The sequence below is a fragment of the Dromiciops gliroides genome, chromosome 4 (genome assembly GCF_019393635.1).
Source record: "Dromiciops gliroides isolate mDroGli1 chromosome 4, mDroGli1.pri, whole genome shotgun sequence".
Taxonomy (NCBI): Eukaryota; Metazoa; Chordata; class Mammalia; order Microbiotheria; family Microbiotheriidae; genus Dromiciops; species Dromiciops gliroides.
Genome location: NC_057864.1, coordinates 59,691,207 through 59,710,920, shown reverse-complemented (window position 1 = coordinate 59,710,920; position 19,714 = coordinate 59,691,207). Strand labels below are relative to the sequence as shown.

General features: G+C 44.0%; 1 protein-coding gene across 8 annotated transcripts in view; it reads left to right on the top strand.

The window, feature by feature from the left end:
• GPR161 (G protein-coupled receptor 161) overlaps positions 1–19,212 on the top strand; it is a 59,641-nt gene extending 40,429 nt beyond the window's left edge. For all 8 annotated transcript variants that reach the window (XM_044001716.1, XM_044001714.1, XM_044001711.1 and 5 more), the window contains 3 exons: positions 6,433–6,537; positions 12,718–12,837; positions 14,256–19,212. In XM_044001716.1, coding sequence (XP_043857651.1) covers positions 6,433–6,537; positions 12,718–12,837; positions 14,256–14,503 — 473 coding nt within the window. In that variant the 3' untranslated portion in view covers positions 14,504–19,212. The remainder of the gene's footprint in view (positions 1–6,432; positions 6,538–12,717; positions 12,838–14,255) is intronic.
• Positions 19,213–19,714: the final 502 nt, after the last annotated feature.

The window sequence follows — 19,714 nt, the reverse complement described above, 5'->3', positions numbered from 1 at the left end:
AGAGAAAAGTGATCTCTTCTATGACTACAATAGACCTAGACTAGCTCATTCTGCCCATCATTTAAATGACATACGAAGTTCTGTCCAAATTGATACAACCCAGATTGCAAAGAGATGGAGGAGAAAGAGACTAAAAAGAGAAGAGGAAGAATTGGAGGCAGTGAAAGTCAACAACTTTTTAAAAAATAGTTGAGCACGGAAGGAGGATTGGAGAGAGGACACAGGATTTCAAGGAGGTCTCTTTCTGGACTGGGGAGATGAGATTATGTTGTAGGCAGATGGGAAGAAGCCGGTGGGGAGGAAATGATGAAGATGTGTGAGCTAACCCTTGGGGAGGTGGAGGAATCCGTGTGCCTTAGTGAATAATAGGGGCTTATCTTTAGTGGCTGCAGGGGAAAGGAGGATCTTCTTGTCAGCTAATCTCAGCTTTCTCTGTGAAGCAGGATGCTAAATCATGGAGTGGGCTAAGAAGGAACTGGGGCAGGGGAAGGGAAGAAAAGGTTTGAAATAGTCCTGATGGGAATGGGAAAAGATGTGAAGGAGAGGGTAAAAGGATAATCATACAGTTTAGAGGACTCAGGTGAGGTTGTCTAGCTTAATACAGCTTTTTTTTTTTTTTTTTGAGAGGCAATGAGAGTTAAGCTCTTTTAGGGCAATGAGGGTTAAGTGACTCATCCAGGATCACTCAGCTAGTAAGCGTCAAGTGTCTGTGGTCTGATTTGAACTCAGGTCCTCCTGAATCCAGGGCTGGTGCTTTATCCACCGTGCCACCTAGCTGCCCCTTAATACATCTTTAATGAGTGATATCAGCTAGATACTTTGTGACTGCCTCAACAGTCATCTGATGAGATGTCATTCAGACTAAAGCCTATAAGGCAAATGTGGCAAAACTGGGGGAGGTGATCCGGGAGAATAGATAATGGTCATGGTACTAGAGGTTATGATAGAGTCAAAGAGAGTTATAAAGGACAGGGAGGAGGGGAAGGATCAGAAGTTGCAATAAGGGGCAGCTAGGTGGCATAGTGGATAAAGCACCAGTCCTGGATTCAGGAGTATTTGAGTTCAGATCCAGCCTCAGACACTTGACACTTACTAGCTGTGTGACCCTGGGCAAGTCACTTAACCCCCATTGTCCCGCAAAAAAAGAAAAAAAAAAGAAGTTGCAATAGAAGAATCTTGGAAGTGATATGGTTTAGCCAAATAGTGAGATCTAATTGTTACCATGCAGACCTATAACTGAAGGGGAGTAGAGAAGGCTATCATTGTTCCTGAGGTTTGGGTCCTGGCATTAGAGGGATAGTCTGACTGTTTCAGGAGTTCTATTTTCAGTTCAGGTGCCATATTTTAGTAAAGACATTGAGGAGCTAGAGGATGACAGTCCAGAGGAGGGTGTGGAAAATGGGGGAATGGCCCAGAGATCATATGGCATGAGGAACTGATTATATATGGCTAGAGAAAGAAGACCCTGGCAAGAAGTGATAGCCACCACCTGGAAGGGGAAAAGAGCCTGTTGTTGTGGTCTTCCAAGGGCAGAAGCCAACACAATAGGGAGAAAGTTACAAAGAGACCTACTGAGGCTTGATGTATGGAAACATTGCCATAGAGCTGTGCAGGAATACAATAGATTGCCTTGGGATTTAGCAGGTTCTCCTTCATGGCAGGTCTTCAAGCAAAGGGTAGGCACAAGCATGGGTTGGATAAGCATGGTGGAGTAGAATAAGCACTAGCTTTGGAGTCAAGAGGATGTGGATTCAAATTCTGCCTCTATACCTGTGTGATTGGGCAAATGGATTCAGCTCCTTGTTCTTTGGCTCTTCAGCTATAAAATCATATATCTAAATATATGATTCTCTGGTTTCTTCTGAGGTCCCTTCCAACTGAGATTTGGCAGTTTTAGATACTCTGCTCACCGATGCAGATTGTACCCCTTTTACCTTTTTTTTTTTTTTTTTTTGGTGGGGCAGTGAGGGTTAAGTGACTTGCCCAGAGTCACGTAGCTAGTAAGTCTCAAGTGTCTGAGGATGGATTTGAACTCAGGTCCTCCTGAATCCAGGGCCGGTGCTCTATCCACTGCACCATCTAGCTGCCCCAGTAACCCTTCTACCTTAATAAATTACTGAAGCTTGAAAAAATGAAATATTTAGTGGCCAATATTTTGCTTGATGAGTCTCTAAAAACCCAGCTAAACTGGCCTTAGATGAGAGACAATGAGTTGCAGAGAGAGAGAGAGAGAGAGAGAGAGAGAGAGAGAGAGAGAGAGAGAGCCTGATGGACAGATGACACTCAGTCCATTGCTGCTGGCCCACATTCCAAACTTGTCTGGCCTGGCATCTTGTCTTCTGCTAGCATAACTTTCAAGAATCCAGAGTCACTCCTATGCCAAACAGAACAATAGAATTAGGAATTAGACATATTGTTCCAAAGAAAGTCAAATAATGCATTTCCATGTGATATTTTGTGATTCTCTACTGTTGTGGATTACATGTACTGTTCTCCCATCTTTCATCCTCTATCAGTACAGATAACTGGGAGTTGACTACACTCAATTTTTACTTTTTTTTTTTAATTATGAAAGTATTTTATTATTTTCCAGTTACATGTAGAGATAGTTTTCAACATTTGTCTTTATAAGATTTCTAGTTTCAAATTTTTTTTTCCCTCCCTTCCCTCTCTCCCCAAGACAGCAAGCAATCCAATACAGGTTATATATATGCACAATAACACTAAACACATCTCTGCATCAGTCATGTTATTAGAGAAAAATCAGAGCAAAAAGGAAAAAAACCTCAAAAAAGAAAAACAACAGCACCAAAGACAAAAGAAATAGTATGGTTCAATCTGCGTCCGTATTCCACAGTTCTTTTTTTTTTTTTTTCCCGTATTTGGAGAGCCTTTTCCATCATGAGTCCTTTGGAACTATCTTGTACTGTTGTATTGCTGAGAAGAATCAAGTCTATCACAGTTGATCAACATATAATGTTGATGATACTGTGTACAATGTTCTCCTGGTTCTGCTCATCTCACTTATCATCAGTTCATGCAAGTCCTTCCAGGTTTCTCTGAAATCTGCCTGCTCGTTTCTTTTTTTTTTTTTTTTTTTTTAGTGAGGCAATTGGGGTTAAGTGACTTGCCCAGGGTCACACAGCTAGTAAGTGTTAAGTGTCTGAGGCCGGATTTGAACTCAGGTACTCCTGACTCCAGGGCTGGTGCTCTATCTACTGTGCCACCTAGCTGCCCCTGCCTGCTCGTTTCTTACGGCACAATAGAATTCCATTACATTCATATACCACAACTTGTTCAGCCATTCCCCAATTGATGGGCAACGCCTCAATTTCCAATTCCTTGCCACCACAAAAAGAGCAGCTATAAATATTTTTGTACATGTGGGTCCTTTTCCCTTTTTTATGATCTCTTTGGGAAAAAGACCCAATAGTGGTATTGCTGGGTCAAAGGTTTATAGCCCTTTGGACATAATTCCAAATTGCTCTGCAGAATGGTTAGATCAGTTCACAGCTCCACCAGCAATGCCTTATACACTCAATTTTTATTGGAATTGTTTCTCCTGGAAAGTTTCAATCCAAGAAATTTTTTAAAAAGCAAACCAGAATTGTATTTTTTTTAAATAGTTTTTAAAAAAGTAGTTTAAAAAAAACACACCGTTCTAAAAATTGCTTTGTGATCCTCAGCAGGAATTGAATTTCACAATTTCCTGGAGCTGCTTGGCTGCCTTCAGGATGCCAGGGGTTGTACAAACATGTTGAGGGTGGTATTTAATCATTAAATAGCTAGAGCTTTCAGCTGGGCCTGCAGATGACTCCTGGGCTTTGTCTCTCCTGATCCATTGGCTCACATCCAAATAGTCACATCCCTAAATGAAGAAAGAGTGAAGCTTGGGTTTTCCCAAAGATGCTAGCCGCACAACAGGGATATTTTAAGTTGCTCATTCACCTCCTTTATAATTTTGCCACTAGCCAGCCTCACTTTAAAAAAAAATCCCCCAAATACTCTCAACTTAATTTTTTGGTTACATCAGTAGGCCTGGTTTTCCTCCAAAGCTTGTTACTGAGTTCTTCAGGAAGTTTCTCATTGGCACTGATCCTTCTTCTAGGCAGCATGGTCCTCCACATACCACAAGCCTCCTGGCCCTTGGTTTGCCTGAACTCTCAGTGCCTCTGTTGTCCTCCCTGTGAAAAGGGCACCAAGCCCATTGCTTCCAAATAGATGAGGGTAAATTGCTTGATTCAGGAGAATGCGCCAGATGAAAGTGAAATGCAGCAACTCTGCAAATTGGAACTGACTGGACCCGTTTCCCAGCTTGCGGTCATGCTGATATGCTGGTGGGAGACCAGGACTTGTTCTCAGCTCTCACCACGATCCCTTGGTGAGTGTTCCAGAACTAACTGTGGTTCGAGCCATTTAATTGACAGAGGATGGTGAGCCAGCCGTCTCCCCCCTCTTCATTCTGGGTTACACCCTTGGAATCTAGTTACCTCTCAGATACTGAAGGCCTCTACAAGGATGAACAGGAGGCGGACGCTTCGCTGTGTCTTTGGCCTTCATACTCTGTCCTGGCTCAGCCTGGCATATGGATGCTTTAGTTGAAAGCTCAAGGGGGACCATAGAACTCGTTGGACTCCAGACTGGACAAAAGCTACTTACTGGGGCAGCTAGGTGGCACAGTGGATAGAGCACCAGCCCTGGATTCAGGAGGACCTGAGTTCAAATCGGGCCTCAGACACTTGGCACTTACTTGCTGTGTGACCCTGGGCAAATCACTTGACCCCAATTGCCTTAACCCCCCCCCCCCCCAAAAAAAAAGCTACTTATTGAGATGCGGAATCGGAGTGCCCTCCCCCCAATCCCAGCTCACCCATAAACAGTAATGACCTCTTTGGCCTAGGGCGAGAGGAGAAGGGATACATTATATCACCAGATGTCATCACAGGAAACATGGAAACCCTAGGATAGGATCTTTTCCGTTAGGACTGATCTTAGAAAGCCAGGTCAAGAAGTCCAAGTCTGAGTAATTGAAAAGTCCTGGTTCCAGAGAACAGCTAAAGAAACCACTTTCCTCATGAGGCAGAGAGGTGGGGGACTATGAGAGCAAAATGTTGTATCCATTATTGGGACACTGTATCACTAGCGGTAGTGTTTGTTTAATGGATGTGTCTTCCTTATAAGGAAGGGCTCTGCCTGGGGGCTTGGAGAGGGGAGATGTTTTCAGAAATAAGTGGGATATAGGGAGGGGAGGGAGGGAGAAAAATTTGAAACTAGAAATCTTATAAAAACAAATGTTGAAAACTATCTCTTCATGTAACTGGAAAATAATAAAATACTTTTATGAAAAAAAAATAAGTGGGATATAAAAACAAAAAACATCAATACTACTTTTTTTTTTTTTAGTGGTAGAGGGGGCAGCTAAGTGCTACAGTGGATAGATCACCAGCCCTGGAATCAGAAAGGACCTGAGTTCAAATCCAGCTTCATACACTTACTAGCTAGGTTCCCCATGGCAAGTCAATTAACCCCAACTGCCTCCCTTCCAAAAAAAAAAAAATTAGAACAGATTACTCTCTAAGCATATGAAGGCTCTCCCCAAATTTTGCTTTTCCACTTACTATCCTGGGTTCTATTATGTTGATGGAAAAAAATATAACTAGATAGCCTACCATTAGAGCTGGCCTTGGAATCAGAGAGAAGGCCTGAGTTTGAATCCTGCCCAAGACACATATTAGCTGAGTGCCCCTGGACAAGTCATTTAATCTCTTAGAGTTTTAGTTTCCTCATCTGTAAAATGGAGAGAAGAACAAGAACCTCATCAGGGTGTTTGTGAGGATCAAATGAGAATGTGTGTGTATATACATACACACAAGTTTATAACATGCTTTAACCTTAAAGTACTATGTAAATGTTAGCTGTCATTATCATCATCACTGGTAATTTCCTGAAGGTTTTATTTATTCCTCTGGGGAATCAATTTTGGCCATTCAAAATGCAAAAGCCAAGATTAGGGCAATGAGTTGTTATCCTCATTTGCGGGTTAACTGTGAATAAATCCCTCCAGTCTTTTTCCAGGCGTTAAGAACATTTTTTTTTAGGGGCAGTTAGGTGGCACAGTGGATAGAGCACCAGTCCTGGATTCAGGAGGATCTGAGTGCAAATCTGGCCTCAGACACTTGACAGTTACTAGCTGTGTGACCCTGGGCAAGTCACTTAACCCCCATTGCCCCCCTAAAAATTTAAGAAAAAAAAAAGAAGAATTTTTTACATGAGGTCAGAGTAGACAAAGCAGCAGGGTAGAGGGGCAGTGTGGAGGAAGAAGAATGAGGATTGATGAATGGACTGCAGTAGGGAAGAGGAGGACTTGGAAAGGTCTGTCTCCACCCATCCTTGAACTCTTCCCATCAACACATGTTGCTTTTTGTCTTCCAGACCTGGGACTGTCACCACACCTCACCGCCCTCATGGCAGGAGGGCAGCCGCTGGGTCACAGCAGCAGCACCGGGGACACTGGCTTCAGCTGCTCTCAGGATTCAGGTAAGCCCTCCTGATTCTGTAGGAGGCCCTTGGCTTGGTTGTAAAAGCTGAAAGGAGAAAAGTTGCCTGGGTGGATCATGTGTGCACTGCAGACATGGGGAGGCTGGAGAGGTAGATTCCAACCCTGGCACTGGCTAATTTGCTATTCTCAGGCAACGTTTATGGCTTTTCTGGGTTTCATCTTTTACAAAGGATAACAATTCCCATTTCCGCTTCCATGCTGTGTTGTTTAACCTAGAGGTTAAAAGACGTGAGAAAGGGCAGCTAGGTGGTGCAGTGGATAGAGCACCAGCCCTGGATTCAGGAAGACCTGAGTGTAAATCCAGCCTCAGACACTTGACACTTACTGGCTGTGTGACCCTAGGCAAGTCACTTAACCCTCATTGCCCCACCAAAAAAAATCAAAACAAACAAAAAAAAGAGGTGAGAGCATGGGATGTTTTGGTTAAGTGTTCTGTGATGGAGAGGTGGTGATTATTATTGTAATCACTCTTAACCTGTGAGTTTGGATAGTATCAGGCCATGCTTAACGTTCAGGAACTGTTTGCCAGGCACTGGGGATGCAGACAAAAAGGAACAGCCCCTGTCCTCAAGGAGCTTAGATTCTGTTGAGAAAAATGGCACACCTACACATAGGTGTAGATACAACATATGATGCTTCTGAGGGCCAGGGAGTGAAAGGCTTCAGGCCAAAGGCAGCACTCAACTGAGGCTTGAAGAAAACCAGAGATTCCAAGAGGCAGAAGCACATCCCAAGCAGTGCAAAGTCAAGGAGGCAGGAGATAGAATATCATGTGGGAAAAGTTGGCAAGAAGGCCAGGATGGCTGGACTGGCGATTGCTGGCAAGGGTCCCAGAAGGGGGCTGGAAAGGTAAGTTGGGATCTGTTTGTGAAGAGCTTTAAATACCAAACTGGAGCGGGGGGAAGGGGGGTGTTATTGGATATCAGGGTTCTTGGAACCACTGCAGTTTATTGCCTTAGCATTGAATCCTGTAAACAGGTCTCGGTTCTTTCTTTTTTTTTTTTTTGCTAGGGCAATTGGGGTTAAGTGACTTGCCCAGGGTCACACAGCTAGTAAGTGTTAAGTGTCTGAGGCCGGATTTGAACTCAGGTCCTCCTGAATCCAGGGCCAGTGTTCTATCCACTGTGACACCTAGCTGCCCTCGCTTCTTTCTAAGGAAGCTTTGAAAAACAAATTCCTTCTCTGGAGGCTCCATCTGTGGTGGCAGAGTCTTTTTCTAGGAGCCGACTGAAGCTGAGGAGTCTTGTTTGCATCCTGGTTCATTCTCCCTAGTACATTGCACAGCCTGCCATGGGTGGGCACAGTGTGTGAATCTCTCTTGGTCAATAGAACATCCACATTACAATTTGCTGACCAACAAGAAGAAGGTCAACAGCATCTGTTACCTGTCCTGGTGTCTTGTAATGGACTGAAGGTATATGGATGGGAGTTGGGGTAGATCTGTGTTAACCGAAGAGAGTAGGAACCTTATGGGATGGGTTCTGGTATGTTTTTTGTTCCCAAACCTGTCTTTCCACTTAATTTCCTCAGTCAGGCACTTGCTGAAACAGCCGCAAGGCATGCTTTTTCTAAAGCAGCTTTGGGCTCTAATTGGCTTTCCTTTTACCCAATCATAGAGAAGGAATAGCTGTAATAGCCAGAGGGTTTGCTCTGGTCTAGGCCCTCCCATTTGGAAAACTCAACAGTGGCCACTGGATTAGAAAAAAATCAGTTTACATCTCAGTCCTAGAGAAGGGCAATGCCAAAGAATGTTCAAATTACTGAACGGTTGCACTCATTTCACATACCAGCAAGGTTATGCTTAAGATTCTGCAAGCTAGGGGCAGCTAGGTGGTGCAGTGGATAGAGCACCAGCCCTGTAGTCAGGAGGACCTGAATTCAAATCTAGCCTCAGACGCTTGACACTTACTAGCTGTGTGACCCTGGGCAAGTCACTTAACCCCAATTGCCTCACCCCCTCAAAAAAAAATCTCAAGATTCTGCAAGGTAAGCTTCAGCAATATGTGACCTGAGAATTAACCAGAAGAACAGGCTGATTTTCAGAGAGGCAGAGGAACTAGAGACCAAATTGTCAACATTTGCTGGATTATGGAGAAAGCAAGGGAGTTCCAGAAAAACACCTACTCCTGCTCCATTGACTTCACTAGAGCCTTTGTGTATATCATAACAAAATGTGGCAAGTCCTCAAAGAGATGGGAGTACCAGATCATTTTACTTGTCTCCTGAGGACCCTGTATGTGGGCTAAGAAGCAACAGTTAGAACCAAATGTGGAATTGGTTAAGATTGGTTTAAGATTAGGAAAGAAGTATGACAGCTGTATATTGTCCCCTTATTTATTTAATTTATACACAAAGTACATCATGTGAAATGCCAGGCTGGATGAATCAAAAGCCAGAATTAAGGTCACCAGGAGAAATGAGTATATATGTATTACATACACACATGCGCATGCGTGCATACACAGCCAAAGTTTAGGCAACAAACAAGGTGAATTAGATGTTCAAATACAAAGTGGCAAATTCGATCTTTTTTGGGGGGGAGGGGTAAGGCAATTGGGGTTAAGTGACTTGCCCAAGGTCACACAGCTAGTTAAGTGTCAAGTATCTGAGGCTGGATTTGAACTCAGGTCCTTCTGAATCTAGAGCCAGTGCTATATCCACTGTGCCACCTAGCTGCCCCTAAATTCGATCTTATCACCAAGACTTGGCAGGATGAGACCCGTGACTGGAATATAGCTCTGGCTGAGTATGCCTACCTTATTCAAACAAACAGGGTAGATGGCAGAGGAAAGGTGGAGATGCTGTCATGATGGACAGAACATTTGGGTGAAGATAATCAGAGAAGTAAAGGAGTGATTTAGAAATCTGTAAACTATAGGCCAATGAACTTAAATTGGATTCTTATCAAAATACTAGAATGTATTATTGAAGAAGATGATTGGGGGTGGGGGTGGGGGCAATGAGGGTTGAGTGACTTGCCCAGGGTCACACAGCTTGTAAGTGTCAAGTGTCTGAGGCCGGATTTGAACACAGGTCCTCCTGAATCCAGGGCCAGTGCTCTATCCACTGCACCACCTAGCTTCCCCTAGCTTGTAGAATCTTAAGCATAACCTTGCTGGTATGTGAAATGAGTGCAATCCTGAAGATGATTAATGAACATTTAGAACATGAACTGGTGATTACAAAGATTGAGCATGGCTTCATCAAGAACGGATTGTGGCTGTGACCTACAAGAAGGAGGCCCAGACATTTTCTCAGATGAATGACTAGACATTTTCTCCAGTCCTCATGATTTCTTAGAACTCTCCAATATAATAAGGGTTAAAGTAATTAGATCTCCTTAGGACAAGACACTAAGAACCCTGATGAGGTTACAACTTCATGAAGTAACAGCAGAAAAGACTAATCCCTAATGCATTCACCACTACCCTACCTGCCTTCACTCCTTGGCTGAACTATACAGTGGGACCCAGAGGCTTATGATCTGGTGCTTGTTATTCGAACATTTCAGTTGTGACCCCATTCAGGGTTTTCTTGGCAAAGATATTAGAGTGATTTACCTTTCCCTTTCCAGCTAAGATGAAGAAACTGAGGCAAACATGGTAAAGAGCTTGCTCAGGGTCACACAGCTAATAAGTGTCTGAGGCAGGATTTGAACTTGGGTCTTCCTGACTCCAGGCCTGCTGCTCTATTCATTGCGCCACCTAGCTGTCAGTGGAATCTGGACTCACTTAGTAATTCCCTTGCTGCTACTGTAGCCTGCCAGCATTTATCTCTTGCCCCTACCTTTGCTCCATTCTGTGGCATCAAGCAATAGAACTATGTTTTCTTCCCTCCTTGCCAAGCCACCCCCAACCCCCTGCCATTTGAAGGAAGTGTAAGTGTATATGTGTGTGTATGTATGTGTGTATATACATACATACACACACATAAAAGCAGAAGAGTTCTCTGCCTAGAGTGAAGCATGCTGGCTCTAGCAGTGCTCAGCGAGAGAATAAAATAACAGGGAACTGGGTGTGACAGGGTAGCAGCATGTATTTGGGACTTAACCAGGCTTGAAGGAAAGGGGACTAGCATCCAGCTGGGGCCAGTTCTGGCCCTCCCAGAAGCCACTAGAAAGCATTTAATAAATGCTTGTTAACTTGAGGCATAGCCTGAGGCTGTAAAAATATATTATTCAGCTTTTGCAAGGAGACTGCAACAGCTTTGAGGTCTAGCCTTCAGGAGACCTGATATGAAAGGTGAAGAAGTCAAAAAGTAAGCAGTAGGAGGATATGAGGGGAAAAGACTGAAGTTACCAAAGATCTCAGTAGAAAAAGGACTCAGTTAAACACCTTGAGCATAAGTGATAAAACAACAGAGAGAATATTAATACCAGAAGGACAGATGGCCTTCAGGAAATCGAAATGAATCAAAATGTCTTGGAAAATATATTGCAAGACAAAGGAAAATGAATCAACACCCAAAGAGGCACAGGGCCCTATGGATTCCCAAAAGAACATGGTACCACAGCAGGATCTTCCTGAATGATTCATAGAAAAAAATAAAAATTGTGAAAGTAGAATTTATGGTCTGAGCAGTAGGAAAGGTGCAAAGGGAATAATTGAAATAGGGTAAAATAAAATGTGAAATCTTGATTCAGTGATAGGGGGTGGATATCCCACCAAAGAACATTCTCATAGGAGGTGTAGAGGGAGAAGAGAGCTTCTATAATGGAAGATGGGGACCTTAAATGGGTACAAGCTACAGAGATGGTGCTTGGAAAAACCACTAGCTATGAGACTATCATGCCTCCATGGAGAGAGTCTCTTGCCTCAGAAGAAGGGGAGTTAGACATCCTATGGACAACTAATATCCTGAACAGCAGGAGGCTAGTCCCAGAGGGGAGATTTCATGTTGGATTGGGGCGGGGGGAGGGATCATGGGAGGGAAGTGGGTGATAATGAATCACTCGATCAGGGACACAGGAAAATTGCTACAATGTGGCAGTACTTCTATCCTCACTATCTCCTCTTCTAAGAGTGAGGCACCAGGGAAATAAGGGAGGAGAGGGTAAAATCTACAATGTAATAACATAGGAACCATTTAGAAGAGGGAACTCAAAATAGCTTTAATTCTTTGAGTAAAATAGACTGAAGAAAGACTAAATAAGTATAAGGACCATGAATCAAAAAATCAAGGTCTAAAATAAACAGAAGGGTAAGAGAATGAGGGAAAGAAATTCTTTCTGTCTTCCTTCCTTCCTTCCTCCCTTCCTTCCTTCCTCCCTTCCTCCCTTCCTCCCTTCCTCCCTTCCTTCCTTCCTTCCTCCCTTCCTTCCTTCCTTCCTTCCTTCCTCCCTCCCTCCCTTCCTTCCTCCCTCCCTCCCTTCCTTCCTTCCTTCCTTCCTTCCTTCCTTCCTTCCTTCCTTCCTTCCTTCCTTCCTTCCTTCCTTCCTTCCTTCCTTCCTTCTTTCCTTCCTTCCTTCTTCTCTCTCTTTCGTTTCTTTTCTTTTCTTTCTTCTTTGATAAGGCAAACCATTTGTGGCTGAAATGTTCTCCCTTTCCATCAGCCACCTCTTCCAGGAAGCCTTTTAAGATTCCCATCATACCCATTTCCCCGAAGTCATCTCTTCCTCCTCAAGTTTGCCTGGAGCACTTGTCAGGCCCTCCTTTATCCTCATTGCATTGGACCTTATATCAAAATTCTTTCTATTCATGTTATTCCCCGCCCCCCCCCCATAGTGATTATAAGCACCTTGAGGGCAGGGACTGCTCATAGCACTTGACCTTTAGTAGATATTTAGTAAAAAATTTTACTTACATTGGCTTAATTGGATTGAATGAGAGGTAGCAAGGTATAATAGAGTGTCTAGGAAAAGCTAAGTCCTGCCTGGCGTAATCTAGCTGTCATTTACCCTCTCAGTATGCCAGTAAACACTAAGCCTCTAACAGATGAGTTGCTAATCTCTATAAGTGGAGACAGTTTTTGCACCAGTACACTCATGATGAAATCACAGGTCTGTAGCACTGCCCCCACCCCCCAAATGTTTAGATTAAATGAATGAAATGGAGCTAGGAAAGAATGGGGAAAGCTAAAGCTATTGATATTCGCAAAGGAAAATGAGTGGGATTGCTATTTCCTGTTATTATTTTTTTTTAATGTGACCTGTATTTCAGGGACCGATGTGATGCTACTTGAAGATTACAGTTCTGACGACAATCCTCCTTCACGCTGCACTTGCCCTCCCAAGAGACGGAGCTCGGTGACATTTGAAGATGAAGTAGAACAAATGAAAGGTTTGTTCCTGTGACTCCAAGAAAGCACAGGGAAAGTCTGGGAATGTTACAGAAGCCTCCTGCCCCAGGCTGACCTGTGGATAGAGCTCCCATTGAATTCTTGTTTTCCTTCCTGCCACTTCCTCTTCACCCCCAACATGAGGGAGTTGGACCAGAAGACCTAACTGTGTCTGGGCTCAACATGCCCTGCTCAGCCCCAAACTAGAATTTTAAAAGCCTAATCTCCTCCTTGAGTCTCTTCCCATTGTGAAGCTAACCCAGTCACATGCCCTTGTTGGGCCTCACTTTCCTTCTACAGAGGCAGCAGAATCAACAAATCAACCATCCACAAGCATTTTTTAAGCTCAGAAAGTGTAGAAGTAGAGGAGAAAGACTCCTGGATTCTGGAGATCTGCTACACTTAGTAGTTAGGTGACCATAGGCACAGCTTTTGTGAGGCAGGATTTGAACTTGGTCCAGGATTTTATCCACTGACCAACATGGCCTCTGTGGCCATTGGAGAGATACTGTCATGTGATCAAAATGTGGCTCAGACCCTTGGATTTTGGAAAGCCCTTTGTGAGGTTCTTCTCTAGTCTCTCTCTCTCTCTCTCCTATCATCTTTGGCTCCTTCTGTTAGATCAGCTCAACCCAACAAGTAGTATCTGCTGTGTACCAAGCACTGTGGCAAGCAGTGGGGATGCCACAACCAACCAACCAAGGAAGCCATGATGTACTAGGAGATGGCAGTAGACACATGTGTCTGTATATGTGTGCACAAACACACAGTGCTTGTTTATGTGTGTACATATGTGTATACACATATGTGTGTGCATATACATGTACATATATGTTAGAATAATTATAATAGTTGACATTCATGCAAGTGCTTTAAAATTTCTAAGGCATTTTATGCACATTATTTCATATAAATAGAAGGTAATTTGAGAAGAAAGAGAACATTCACAGTGCTCAGGAAGGATTTCACCTAGGAGGTGGCACCTGAACCTAGCCTGGAAGGGAGCTAGGGATTCAAAAAGATGGAAGTGAGGGTGGAACACTTTTCAGGTATAGGGGGTGGCTTTTGCAAAGGCACAGAGATGGGAGTTTGATGAAAAAGTAAACCCGTTGTTTGTTTTTCATCTTTGTATTTCATTCGTGATCAGGACAGTGTCTTACACATAGTAGGTGCTCATTTTCAGTCACTGAGTTAGAGTGAATTAGGAGGCCCGCAGTAATTGCAGGCATGGTTCTGGGAGCTTGTAGGCATGATCAGCTCCTCAACTGAGATTAGCTCTGCATCTTCAATCCAGAGTTTTCTGGGACAGTGAGTCAACAGGGGGAGCATCTGAGGGCTGGGAACTGATCCCAGTTATTTGTTTAACCTTTTTCTCGCCCTCTCTCTCTCTCTCTCTCTCTCTCTCTCTCTCTCGCTGTAGAAGCTGCCAAAACCTCGATTCTCCACGTGAAGGCTGAAGTACACAAGTCCCTGGACAGTTATGCAGCCAGCTTGGCCAGAGCCATCGAAGCAGATGCCAAGATTAGCTTGTTTGGGGAGGAGGCTCTGCCTGGAGTACTGCTGGCAACCCGGACCATGCCAGGGGGCAGCTTTGGGGGCCGTCGAGGGAGTAGGACTCATACTAGCCAGAGGCTGCAGCTGCAGAGCATTGAGGAAGGGAACATTTAGCTTTGGGGCCATCGCTAAGGGACCAGACACCACTCAGGGGCAAGGGCTGGAGAGGCCATTCCACACGATGCCAAGAAAGCAAGACCCTTTTCCAAGGAAGCTGCGCCCCTGGGTTGGCACAGTTTGGTTTTGGAGGAACTATAAAGGGGGTGGGGGAAATCAGCTGATATACAAGCACCAAAAAACAAACAAACAAAAAAAGACAATATTGCTACAGTCAGCAACTAGGTTAGGCTCATTGTTGCACTGTAGCCACTCTCCTAGGTTCTAGTAACTTTTTATCCCCGAGGGGAGCTGAGGCACATAGATAAACAGATGTAGCATGGTTTCCTTTTATTCCAAGAGGACAGCGTTGGGGCTGAGATGTTTGAATGTAGCACAAAGTCACCCTATTGAGCAAGCTGCTTTACTCAGCACCTTCTTTCCCCTGGGATCCTCATGGTGGGTTGGACCAGAAACTTAGAGAGAGATGAATGCACTTTCTAGGGAGGGCATCCTTCTACTTTGTCCCCAAGGGCATTGGATGGTCACCTTGTTCTTTGTGTTGGCGTGTGCCCTTGGGTGCTGTGTGCAGCGATTCCAACATGTGCTGGGGAAAAAAGAAAATCAAGAGGGCCTGTCTAGCAGAAGGCCCACCTGATTGAAGAATTAGTCCTAAGAGCTGGTGTCCCAGCTATCCATCTGTTTGGCTTGTGGGTGCTTCTTGCTGAGGCTGTAGGTGGGCCAGGTCAGAGGGTACTGAAGTTGTCCTTGCCAGAGAGTAGATCATTCATTGAGGACCAGGCTGTTTGACTTTCTCACCCAAGGGTGTTTGTATTTCAAAAGAAGGGGAAAACCACTATTCCTAAGGAAAGAGGAGGAGTCAGAGACCTTGTGTTTCTGATCGAAAAATTTCAGGATAGGTTAATTACAGTAGGGAGGATGGTGCTCAGCACAACTACGTAATGCAGCTCTTATTTTTATTTGGGGATGGAGTTATCCTCACAAGTAAAATCTTCATGGAGTCGACTTCTGTCTGTGAGATTACAAATGATCTTAGAACAGAATTTTCCTGGGGACTAGGGTTAGAAAGGAATTAATGGTCCAAAAAGCTAGTAACTGCTTCTCAAGATCTACCCCCAGAACTTAGTGGTCATTTTTCTTTCACATTGAAGAAAAGGATGGACACAGAGGCAGGGAACAGTATTTGTACCTTTAAAAAAAAGGGGGCGTGGCATATACAAGGAAGGGACTACCTGGGCATTTTTCCAGTCTGCCTTTCTACTTATTGCATAGTCCCCAGTGGAAGACCAGCCAGCAGGAAATGTAGGAGGAAAGGGCCTGAATTGTAAAGAGTTTTTCAAAGGTACAAAGAACAGTGGGGATCCATGAACTTCCTACGGTCAGATTTTTCTTAGCTTGACCTTGGAGGTTTGGCCTTCAGACCATAAGGTCTGAACTGAGCCCAAGATTCCAGAAGAATTTCTTCCTTCCCTGTCATCTTCCCTTTGACTTGGCTGGGGTGGCATTATCCTTGGCAGAATAGAATCCGTTTGTGATTTGGGGGTTTGGGTGCAATATAACTGAGAGGCAGCATAGTTTAGTGGATAGAGAGCTGGCCTAGAAATCAAAAAGTCCTGGATTCCAGTTCTGCTTCTGATACATACTGGCCGTGTGACCCTGAACAAGTCACTTAATCCCTCAGTGCTCTAAATGACCCTCTAGGATTGTGAGTTTCAGAGAATATGCCATCCTGCATTGGGAGAGGGAATTTCCCATCCCAAGGAGTTGCCTATACCTTAAGAAACCACAGGTCCAGACTCTCTCTCTCTGATTAGCCAGGTCTTAAAGTGGCCCGGGTATATCTGCTTTCAAGTAGCTATTCTTCAAGGTTTTCTGTCCTCATGACACTTCCATTTGGGACATGGCTGAGTTGGGAGGGTAGAAGTATTAGACTTTAGGCATTCTTGGCATCCACTCTGTAGAGCCCTAGCGTAAATAGAAAGCATCTGTAATTGCATTTTGTAAGAGGCCTTATGGTATTGGCCTACAGTGCAATCTTGATATTTCTCCCAAGTCAAGAATGAAGCCCTTGTTAACATTTACCAAATTAATGCCCTTTTGTGTTGGTTGAAGACAAGGGTATTGTGCTTGCATGTTGGCAGATGGTGAGAGGGCTTCCAAACTGGAGAGCAGAGTTGGGATCTCAAAAGATGTTGAACCAGCTAGAACCATGGGCTGACTCTATCAGGATGAAATTGAGTGGAAATGTGTGATGTTCTACCTTTGGATCAAAAAAGAAATCAGGTGCCTTATGAGGGAGGCCTGGCTAGATGAGAGAGTGCATGGAGGAGAGTAGGGATTTAGCAGGCGACAAGTGCAATGTACTATGGGATATGGCAGCCACAACAGGATATTGCTTTCATGAACAACATTTGGCAAAACATCCCATCCCGAATGAGGGATTTGATAGGATTGGAATTAGGAAGGAGAGCAGAGGCTATCTGGTCCAGTCCCCTTATTTTACAGATGAGAAAACTGAACCTCAAGGAGCTTGAATGACTAATCAAAGATCACGTAGTAATAGAGGTGGAATTTGAACCCAGGTCATCTGTCTCGGAGCCATTTGTAGGCCACATGTGGAGTCCTGAGTTCAGTTCTGAGATACGAAGGCCCTTGAAAAATTAGAGCAAGAAGAGAGGAAGGAGACCAGGATTGTGAGAGGCCATGCAATCATCGAGTCAAGACCCCATGGATAATTTGCTTGGAGAAGAGGAGGCTTTTAGGGAGGATATGATTCTTCAGGTATCAGGCTGCCATTCTGGAAGAGTAATTATACTTGTGATCAGCCCCAGAGGTCAGAATGACAAGCAATGAATAGAAGCTGCAGAGAGATATATTTAGGTTCAATGTAAAGAGAAACCTATTTGGGGCAGTTAGAGCCTGTCTAAAAATGGAATGGGCTCTGTTAGGAAATAGTGAGTTCCCCATCATTAGAGGTCTCGAAGTAGACATTGAATGACAAGTAGAAATGGTCATGAAGTAGATTTCCTGTTCAGATGGCCTCTGAGGACCTGAAATTAACTGTTCTAGGTGCAAGGATGGGGTATGCATATGTATAGCTAAAAGAGAGATTATTCCCCCTAAGGAAGGAAAGGACCTCAGTTGCCAAACCCTTTTGTGATATTTGAGGGCTCCTCAGGTCTTTGATTCTCCCACCCAACCTGTTAATTTATCATTCCTGATATTAGGGAAATGTTTCTGAAAACACCTAATACCAAGACAGTATTTCTAAGGGCTATATTTCTGACTAGCTGTTAGGGATAAAAGAATGGACCTGGGGCAAATGACAGAGAGAGGATGAGGAGATACTCTCGGACATTTCATTACTGTCCTTCACGTTGTTGACCCCAGCTGCTGGGAGAGGGAAGGGTTCCATGGAACAATAGACCATCTGCCAGGGTTACCTTGACCCTTTTCAAGAAAAGATTTGGAGGCTGGATGGCTTAGAGGATACCTTTTCCCTGAATGGCTAAAGTTCCAGGTGAAAATGTCCTGGGAAGCTAACCTTTCCCCATAAACTGATCCATAGGCTAACTGGACAGTATTAAGATTCATCTCGAGAATCACCCTGTTTCCATTTTTGATTTCTACAAATTTCCAGGTACTTTGTATTGCCTTACAAATTACCTTATCCACGTTAATTGGGAGAGACTGTGTTCTAAGGTAAATCCTAACATTCCCCTTTGTGTCTACAAGGAGCTGAGCTTAGAAAATTGCATGTAAAACACCTGCCCACCTAGTGGAGGTGTTGTCAAAAATCAAAACAAACAAAAGCAACAACCTGTCCCCGTTCAGTTGAGATTCCCTGTCACGTTAACTCCATCCAGACCAGTGGTATCCTTCCTGAATGAGAAAATCTTTCATGACAAGATGGAAAACTGTTAATCTTCCAGTTGCCTGACTACCTCCATCCTGACCCCCAAGCTTGCTGCCTTCTCATTGGTAATGCAGGATACTTCAAGGGCTATTAAGGACCCTGGAGGCTTTCTCTGAGTTCATTCTACTGTAGAGAGCCTTAGAGCGTCAATGTATTTAGGTCCAAAAGATCAAGCAGTGTTACCTATGTCTAGGACCAACAGCACCAAATGCTATGGGTTGTTAGGATCTTTGAGGGCCAGCAGTTGGTATTTGAAGGATGCACTAGGACACTCAGCATCTTAAGCAATAGATGTTGAAAGTTGTTGCTATGAAAATTATCACTATTATCATTGAAAGAATGCCTTGGGGGCAGCTAGGTGGCACAGTGAATAGAGCACCGGCCCTGGATTTAGGAGGACCTGAGTTCAAATTCGACCTCAGACACTTAACGCTTACTAGCTGTGTGACCCTAGGCAAGTCACTTAACCCCAATTGCCTCACCCAAAAGAAAAAAGAAAGAATGCCTTGGCTTGGGAGGAGGGATTAGGATAGCAGATGCCATTTTGATCAATTATATACCTTTTGTAGAAAGAAAACAGTTAAATCAACCATGCCGAGAAGTATTTTTAAATATGCCTTAACTCAGGTTTCCTATCCTGTATGGTATGGAAAGAATGTAGCCAATATTTTTTAATACTTGCCCTTAATACATGGTTATCGACATGGTTAGCAGGAAATTTATCAGCTGAGTTAAGTGTGCCCAGGGAAATCCTTTGACCAGCTTGCTTTGTTTTATGTCCCCAAGGGACCAGGCTACCTGGGGATACTCCTTTTGGAAGCTAGTGGTCAGTTTGTGCTTTAGGAAGGAAAGGCTCAAAATTCAGCTCATGAAGCCTGGTGAAGACCAAGGTGTATCATCGCTAATAATTAAGAATGCAAAGCATTCAACTGGGAGCTGTGTGATGAGACAAAGGCTAGGAAAGAGTGAGGTCCAGTGAGGTTTGGGCTGTGAACCTTAGAATCACGGATTATTGGAACTGGGTAGTATTTAGAGATCGATCATTTGGGCTAAGGGATCTTAACTTTGTGTGTTATGAACTTTTTGGGCAGTCTGGTGAAGCTTATGGACCCCTTCTCGGACAAATATTTTTAAACGCATACAATAAGATACATAGGCTTGCAAAAGGAAATCAACTGGGGCAGCTAGGTGGCCCAGTGCATAGAACACCGGCCCTGGAGTCAGGAGTACCTGAGTTCAAATCCGGCCTCAGACACTTAACACTCACTAGCTGTGTGACCCTGGGCAAGTCA